We start from the raw sequence: 8,651 nt of genomic DNA, 5'->3' as shown, positions 1-8,651 counted from the left end.
TCTATTGGCCGTTCCCCAATCGCAGAAAGACTTCTATTTGTCCGGCTCTGACCAGTGTTAAGAAATTAGCCATCAGTATTTAATGGTGTTTATAGTTTCAGTGTAAAAGGGCACCATCATCATTGTCGGCTTACGTTATTGCATTCACGAGGCGTCACATCTGATTTGATTCTTTCTGCGTGCCCAAGAGAGGGTTACTGATTATCTGACAAACAGAAAAGGTCAGTTTATATGCCAATTTCATTATGATATACCATACTCAGAATTTTAAAAAGAATCACTTCCGTTAGCAGTAACATAAAGTAAAATATCTATATTCACTGAAACAAAAAATAAGTTTTTGAATTCTGTGTATTATAATGGATTCTCCATTTCACGGAGTGATTAATGATGTTAATGTATTAAAAACACAACTTCAAATGTAAGAAATAAATGTGTAAAATGGTAGAAAATGATCTGGTAGCTCATTGGCCAGACTGTCCTGTAATTATAAAACAAAGTTTCTGTGTTAACTCACAGAAAATGGCCTTTTTTGTGGATTTGTTGTAAATAAATATACATTTATATAGTCAGTAGTGAAAAAACAGGAACTTTTTTGTTATTTTATTGTTTATATTACTTGATTACTGTGGTGCAATATGAACAGCTGTGGTGGTGGGGATGGGGTGTTGTTATCAGAAAAAGCTGTAAAATGTTTTACAACTTTTCCAAAGCCATTCAGTGGACCAGATTGGAGTCTTTTCCAGGCCAGTTCTGGCCCCTGGTTGTCAACCATGGTCTAAAATAGGGGTGGGGAACTCCAGGCTTCAACGGCTGGAGTCCTGCAGGTTTTAGATACCACCCTGGGTCAACACACCTGAATCAAATGATTAGTTCATTGTCAGGCCTCTGGAGAACTTCAAGACATGTTGAGGAGGTCATTTAGCCATTTAAATCAGCTGTGTTGGATCAAGGACACATCTAAAACCTGCAGGACACCGACCCTCGAGGCCTGGAGTTCCCCACCCCCTGGTCTAAAAGATCTGTGCGAGACACAGTCATTCATGACGATTCACAAATATAACTCAAAAACCACAGACACAGTGGGCTCCAGTGGTGCAGTCTGATAGAGTGGAGTACTAACTTATGAAGCAATGCTGAGGTTGTGAGTTTAAGCATCAGTCTCTGGCTATCTGAGAACAGACAACACACAGTCACAGATTTTGTCCTCTTGTGTTCATTGCCAGGTAGCTAAAACGCCACCACTTTTAATAAAACACACACACATACACAAATTCACCTTTTAACAGCTTTCTACAATTGAGCACATGAACCCACCTGTTTTTGTTTTTGTTGTTGTTTTTTGTAAACATATATAAAAAAAGAGGTGAATATCAAAAAAACAGAACATCCATTTGTGACTGGAGTGCTTTAAAGGCTGTGGTTTCCAGAGTGGTAAACAAATAAACAAAAATGGCATTCCAGCCTCCAAATACTGAAGTAAAAAACATATTTGACATGATTTGTGTCTGAAAGCAGTTTCCACAGACGTTAAAGTCAGAGGCTGTGCTGTATCAGTAAGGCACGCTGATGAATTTAGAGCCTTGTGTCCTTAGAGTTCACGTCCAGGAAGCTGTGACTGCTGGGTAAAAAGTACCAAATAAAACTTCCATGTGGCCACTAAGGTGTACTGTTACTGGCCAGTGCAAGTGGACATTGATTAGCCCAGGACAAGATCAGTCATACACAGATCAGTTATTAGTCCATTGTTCTCCTTGTTTTCATGCATATTTATATATTCAGTCAAACTCCTGAAGGCTTTCATGCATGTTGTTTTGTATATTGAAAAAATACATCTGGAATTCACCAGTCCGTACAAAATCTAGAAATACTGATGGTTTTATCAGTCGTAAGTGCTGCCAAGCACCATTTCACACATCCTATCTTATCAGTGTACATCAGCTTGGACTCCAAGGACTAACAGTCAGAGGAGGTGCGCGTTTAGGTCGTACTTCTCGCAGAACTTGTCTGTGATGGGGATGCAGGTGAGGTACTCGCACCAGTCGCACTTCACGGGGTAGATGTAGAAGAGAACGGCCAGAGCGGAGAACAGACCCAGGAAGATCAGCAGGAAGACGCAGATTTGGACTCGCTTTCGGTACATATCGGAACGGCCGAAGCTGGTGGGTGAAAAAAACAACAACAAAACAACAGTGACATCATTACTTCCCTCAGAGAACGGTCATTGTTTCGCATCAAACCTCTTAAATCATCAAAGTGATGAAGGGAGTGAAAACACTGCATATAGACTGAGGTCAGACTGAGGAAACGTTCAGTCAAAGGAAAGAATAAAGAATCTAGAGGTAAGCCAAGTGAATGCTAAGCTAAGCTAACTAGCGCCAGCTTAATTTAGCTTTAAGTATAAAGTAGTGGCAACAGTTTTCAGTCTCTTCAATTTCCACAAAATGTGAACCATTCCTTTCATTTCATTATATTTTGCTTCCAAGGAGTCAGACCTTCCTTCAGCAATACTCCTCCAGGCTTTCCGAAGGTCTTTCAAAGCTTTTCTTTGGACACTGACTGCTTTTTCACTCATATTCAGAATCTGTTTTAAACTGTATCTTTAGGCACTTTGTTACTAGCAGCCTGTCTTAAAAAACATAGAAAAGATAAAAGAAAAGAGGAAAGGAGAAGTAGCAGAAGCAGATGAACAGTAGATGAAAGTGTTTGAGAGATGCATCTGGCCCTTCAGTTAATCCCTCTACTCCATCAGACAACACTGAGGTATGCTCAATTACACTAGAGCTGGACTGAACACACATAAAAGTGCGGTCACATTTTGACCTACCATGTAATACCATCTAAAAAGCGTCTGATTAGCAGCTGCTTCATTTCTTAGCATTAAAATGGCCTCAAATGTACTGCCAATGCAGTAAGAGCCTGGATAGAAAAGCACACAGAGCAATAGTCACTTACCTGATGTATGGGAGGAAGGCGAAGGACAGGAAGAATCCAGAAACGAAACCACAGATGTGGGCAAAGTTGTCGATCCAGGGAAGCAAACCGAAAGAGAAGAAGAACACAGAGATGGCCAACAGCTTAGCAAACGCTCGCCACGGTCGCTCGAGGATCTGCCAGCTCTGAAACAGCTCCACAAAAAGACAAGCCAGGATGCCGAACTGGCTGCCAGCAGGACCCACCTGGGAGGAAAAAGACAGGCACCTATAGATCGCACACAGATCCACTAAATGAAAACAATGTATAACTATGATATTTTTTGGTAACATTAACATCAGCTTGTACCTCTGCTCTATAGGGCAGGAAGATGGCAGAGGCCAGGTTGCCAGTGATGCCACTGAGCATGTAGATAATAGAGATTCTGAGCCAGCCAGCCAACTTCTCTATATCCCTCAGCACCGTCATCTGGAACAACACCGAAACCAAGCAGTGCAGAATTCTGCAGGGACAGGCAACCAGTTATCCTTAACATTCCACAAATGCATGCACAATTTCACTGAAGTATTCAGGCAACTAAGTTTTTCCCATAATTTAACATCTTTATGGCTGCTTTAAATACTGAAGGGAAAGAAAGAGTGCAGTCACCCAGCATGAAGAAACAGGGACAACCAGAGCCGAGAGAACTGATCAGGAACCTCTGGGTTGAGGAAAGGCAGCAAACCGCAGACATCGTCCATGCAAGCCACCTGGGACAAATGAAAACACAATCAGGGTTACAGCTACAACAGTCAGTGATGCTCTGCTGCCACCTTGTGGTGGAACGTGCCAGAGGTGATATCAGTCCACAGTCCATTCTGTTGCATTGTGCTCTGCAGGCTCCAGTGGCGCAATCGGTCAGCGCGCGGTACTTATACGACAGTAACCTGCAGAGCAATGCCGAGGTTGTGAGTTCGAGCCTCACCTGGAGCAACAATGTTTTAAATCAACAGACTCTCACTTAAAGGAGCAAATTTACACTGGCTACTGTTTTTAAACATGCAGTTAAAAAAGGTGTGTGTGTGCTGTTTGTCCTACCTGTGAGCAGAGAGTAGCCTCCTCATGGAAGTAGCCATGCATAAAATCACAGTACTCTCTAGAAGTTATTTCACACCTGCAACTCAAATTCAGGTTTCTAAGTAGAGATCAGTGTACTAATCTTTTATTCAAACACATTTATTATGTAATCAAAAGGTGGATCAGTTCCTTTTTTCACTGCACCATAAAGATACTGTTAATGTTTTACGCTGTTACTGAGCACGTGTTGTAAATAAGTGATCCCGATCCTCACCGTCCTTTGGTTCCGATGCAGCAGGGCCGGCCTGTGATGGTGCAATCAATGTGGGGGAGGTTAGTGTGATTCCCAGAGTTGAACCTTGTGCAAACCTACAGATCAAAACCACAGTGAAAGTTTCTCATCGGATTACAGTTACAACAGTTTAAAAAAAAAAACAACACACACAAGGAGAACAAGGAGACAACTGCCTCACATTGACTTGAACCAAACCACTTAAATGCAATATTACATTAGTCTTTAGAGTCTCTCTTGACTCTCTTGCAGTACAGTTGTACTGTGCTACAGTTGTATAATCAGACATCTTAGCCTTTTGTTATATGACTGGCTTAGAAACAGAATCATTGCTATCTGATACTACCTGATCCATGTATCTACTCGCTGATAAATAATAGTATCAGATGAACACTTGGCCCATCTGGAGTTAGGGGTAGGGTTTGGCTTTGGTTACGAATTTTAGCTGTAACGCTGAAAAATGCTTAAAGACTTCAGTGGAAATGAATCTCCTAGTTTCCGAACAATGGCCTATTTAGCATTTTTTTGTATACAAAACCAAATCCTTAGTCTAACCCTGTGGATGTTGTGAGGTTAAACTGTTAACATGTTAGTGTGCTTACAGGCCAAGAAGTGATGTCATCCGGCCACTCATGCGGTGAAACAGAGGCTGGCTCCAGACAGATTCTGCAAAATCAAAAGTACAAGACATAAGAGGGAACACTGACGTCTTCCAGCAGGGTAAGTCGGCTCCAACAGCTCAGCCCACACATGGATAAAAACAAAGTCTGTCCGGCAGACTGTTGCTCTTGTCTTAAGTTATGAGTCCTTCATCCAAAATTGTTCTCTATTAAAGCTGAAGAATGATAATCATGTTACCTGGGGTCCTGATGGCAAACGGCACCATGTTGCCGGAGTTCACTGTTCAAAGAAGGAGAACTGGGGTGCTGAGGCCACTTCACCCACACTGCCAGTGTGCTCTGCAGAGCAAAGACATGCCATGTATATTCAGAATGCTCTGAAACTATACGTCAATGGACTGGTTCTTGTAAAGCACTATCTGAGTACTGAAAGTGCTTTACACAACTTGCTTCATTCACTGTTTTCTATCTAGCATGCATACACACTCCAGCAGATGCATCAGAGAGCAACTTGGAGTTAATATCTTGCCCAAAGATATTTGGCATGCAGACTGGAGCAGACAGGGATCAAACCATCAACCTTCCAATTGGTAGGTGACCTGCCCTACCAGCCAAGCTCCAGCCACCTCATAAATGCAGCCAAACTCATTTATGCATCAGTAAGGTATCATTTTCTAAGCACAAGTTTCAATAAAATCATAGTGTGCCTGAAATAATCAGGTCATGGTCAGTGCTGAGACTCTTTCAAATCTAAGCTGGTGTCACTGACCGAACACTCCTCCTGTAGAGTCTGCAGGCAGCCGGAGCGATCATTCCTCACACAGCAGCCCGACTCTCTCTCTAGTGCTCGCTTCTCCTGGATCAGCTTGTGGATCTCTTCATCCTGACGCATGCACGGGGAAAACTTGGCTCCCAGGTGAATCAGCGCTTCCTGTGGCGAAGAAGAAATGACGTGACAATTTGAAAAGAAAAGTGTCCATCTAGATCCTAACACTACGTCTCTGTCAGATGAATTAACATAAGTCTTTCAAGACAACAGCCACAGAAAACAAACAAATACATTTGTGCATTCATTTCAACTGAAGATTGTGTGATTAATTTAAATGTGGAACCTGATGTGTTTAAATACTATTACAACAGAAAATGTATATTTTAACCATTTATTCCTTTATTTAGTCAAAAATCTTACATGCATTTAATTCAGACATGCGTTTGAATCATTAAACTTTTAACTAACACTTACCCATTTTCCCATTGCTTTATTGTACTATTTATACAATATATTTATATGATATTTGTGTGTATTAGTAGCTAATGCAACTAGTGTTCATGAATGCATGAGCAGATTATACACACTCATGGTTAAAGAGGGCGTACAGCCTCTTTCAATTCTACATCACTTTGTTGTTGAATTATCGCATTCACAAGATTTTTAGAAAACTTGACTTCTGACCTCTGACCTTGAGGCAGAGGTCACTGAGATTCAAACTCGCCTGCGATTTTTAGTAGTGTGAAAGGTGGTGGATAAAAGACTGGAAGTACTTACAGAGCTCGGACCCACCCAGAAGTTTTGTTGTTGCACAAACTTCACGTTTTCGTAAACCCCCTTGTTCCTCAGCACCTCAAAAATGAAAAAAAAAAAAAAATTCAATATTCAAAAATTTGTAACAAACCAGCATTAAACCCCTATAAAAGTCAAACAGTTTACTTACCGAGTCGACAGTTTCGTGTTGCGAGAAGCCGATAGGGGCAATACCGTAAATGGTGACAGCTAGAATGGTAATGAGCAGGTGGACGCAGGTGATCCAGTAGGTAAAAAAAGGCCTGGAGAGGGAAGAACTTTTAATGCATTATTTACTTTTTGCATTTAAACATTTCTAAACAGCCACATCCCGTCTCACCTGTGATCATCCATGTCTTCAATCTGCCGCTTGACGTAGCTGTCTATGCGTTTGCGATACGACCGGTTAGTGAGACGTCCGACTATGCCCAGCCCGTACGGCCTCTTTTCTCTGGCAAAAAGCTTCTTAACCGGAACCACGATTCTTTGCCCTCGCTGCTGATGGCTGTTGACGCTCACCACCTCCTGTTTCAGGCGGACTTTGGGTTGGACCGCAGAGCCGGCTTTTGCCTTCCGCCACCCTCGCTCTAAAGGCCTGAATCGGGGAGGAGGAAGCATTCTCAGGGATTGCAGCTCTTTTCATTTTTTTGTGTGCATGTGAAGGATACGGTGGAGACCTACATCATGAGATGACTCCTCTCTAGTTCATTCCTATCCAGAGCGCTTCCTGTGAGCTCGCTCTCATCCAGCTGTTGGAGGGCAGCCTCCGATGGAGTCTCAAAAACCTCGTCAGCATAGCTGGACAACTCATCCTGCAGGCCTTCCTGCAAAGACGACTCGGTAAGCTGGAATCATCTCATAAATAAACAGTAGACAGTATTTTTTATTTATTTCACAGAAATAAGCACACATGTTTTTACTGCATAAAGTCTCTGTGGGCTCTCGCATTCACAAGATTGCAGAACTGAAAATTATGCTGCAGGAAGTAGTTATACTGAACGTAAAATGCAAGCTTTATCAATCTGTGAAATCAAATGAATGTCACAGTGACTAAAAGTCACTTTGGGAGAGTGTGCCCACTGCTCACTCTGGTGAAGAAAGAAGTATCTAGGTCATCAGGGAAATCCGCAGTGTCATCTTCGAAGAAACTAGGAGGCATGAAACTCCGTCTGCGGCGCCGCCCAGCGGTGCTCTCGCCTAACGTCCGGCCCTGAGAAACGATCATAAACAGGACATTTCAAACACAGATGGAGGAAATTTTCTAAATCACATCGATAAAAGGACCTTAATATTAAAGGTATTACTTTATCATTGCGAAATGAGAGCTGGTTTCTATTAATGGAGACTGTCAAATATCACCATTTTTTGTCAAAGCTACTGGTGACACAAATGCACACAAGGTGGCTCACTGGGTTCATGGTAATAGTGAAAAAGCTCTAACCTGCTCACCTATGAACCCCTCGGCGTCACACTTAAATGAAAAATCTAAGTATCATGTAAAATGTTCTTTCTGTATTTCTTTTCCTAAATCTTTTTTTTGGCCTGTCTGTCACTGTAGCAACCAGAAAAATGCCCAACAGATTTACTTTTCCAAGTGGATCATTATGGCTTTTCCCATACTGGTCTATTTGATTGTCATTGCTTGTTTGATCTTCATTATTTATTTATTTTTTATTTTTAAGAAAAGAGAAGTTGGGAAGAGGCTCAACAGAAGGAGAGGGGAAAAAAAACAGAGAAGAGAGACAGAGAGAAAAGACACAAAAAATCAGTTTGATCACCTGCTGGAAAAAAATTAAGCACAAAGAGAACAACAATGTAGCGAAACTTTTCCTTAATCTTCCCCAAGTAGTTTTTGTTAACTAAACCTAAGCACTGATGCAAAAGAGTGAGACTGCGTATCGTTTCTTAATGATGCGATGTGGCCTCTGCGGGTTTGCACCTATATGAGCTCAGCTCTTCCAGAGTGCTCTGAAAACAAAGAAGCAGATAACTGAGCATTCGCTGGTGTTATCACGGACCATCTGCTGGTAAAACCCCCAGTAATCCCCACACACACACACACACACACACACACAGACACACACACACACACTCTGAACAGCAGCATAATTCCTTTACATATGTGTTCTGTAGCTCGTGGTTCACACAAGCACAGTCACCTGCACACTGCTGTAAAGTATAGCGCCTG

At 42.0% G+C, this 8,651-nt stretch overlaps 1 protein-coding gene and 1 non-coding gene across 6 annotated transcripts in view; one reads left to right on the top strand and one right to left on the bottom strand.

Annotated features, from left to right (window-relative positions):
• Positions 1-1,208: 1,208 nt before the first annotated feature.
• rhbdf1b (rhomboid 5 homolog 1b (Drosophila)) overlaps positions 1,209-8,651 on the bottom strand; it is a 38,701-nt gene continuing 31,258 nt past the window's right edge. For 4 of the 5 annotated variants that reach the window (XM_063481529.1, XM_063481532.1, XM_063481531.1 and 1 more), the window contains 14 exons: positions 7,551-7,673; positions 7,145-7,287; positions 6,804-7,058; positions 6,615-6,726; positions 6,449-6,523; positions 5,672-5,833; positions 5,141-5,241; positions 4,885-4,948; positions 4,265-4,359; positions 4,012-4,087; positions 3,583-3,683; positions 3,283-3,436; positions 2,956-3,179; positions 1,209-2,159 (listed from right to left, as the gene is read on the bottom strand). In XM_063481529.1, the coding sequence (XP_063337599.1) occupies positions 1,964-2,159; positions 2,956-3,179; positions 3,283-3,436; positions 3,583-3,683; positions 4,012-4,087; positions 4,265-4,359; positions 4,885-4,948; positions 5,141-5,241; positions 5,672-5,833; positions 6,449-6,523; positions 6,615-6,726; positions 6,804-7,058; positions 7,145-7,287; positions 7,551-7,673 (1,881 nt within the window). In that variant the 3' untranslated portion in view covers positions 1,209-1,963. Of the gene's footprint in view, positions 2,160-2,955; positions 3,180-3,282; positions 3,437-3,582; positions 3,684-4,011; positions 4,088-4,264; positions 4,360-4,884; positions 4,949-5,140; positions 5,242-5,671; positions 5,834-6,448; positions 6,524-6,614; positions 6,727-6,803; positions 7,059-7,144; positions 7,288-7,550; positions 7,674-8,651 lie in introns of those variants that run through there. The other variant, XM_063481533.2, reaches the window with a different exon arrangement.
• On the top strand, positions 3,813-3,906 carry trnai-uau (transfer RNA isoleucine (anticodon UAU)). The gene is made up of 2 exons: positions 3,813-3,850; positions 3,871-3,906. It is a non-coding gene; the product is annotated as a tRNA-Ile (tRNA).

This window comes from Pelmatolapia mariae, linkage group LG8, assembly GCF_036321145.2.
Source record: "Pelmatolapia mariae isolate MD_Pm_ZW linkage group LG8, Pm_UMD_F_2, whole genome shotgun sequence".
Lineage (NCBI taxonomy): Eukaryota > Metazoa > Chordata > Actinopteri > Cichliformes > Cichlidae > Pelmatolapia > Pelmatolapia mariae.
This window is presented reverse-complemented; position numbering and strand designations above follow the sequence as displayed.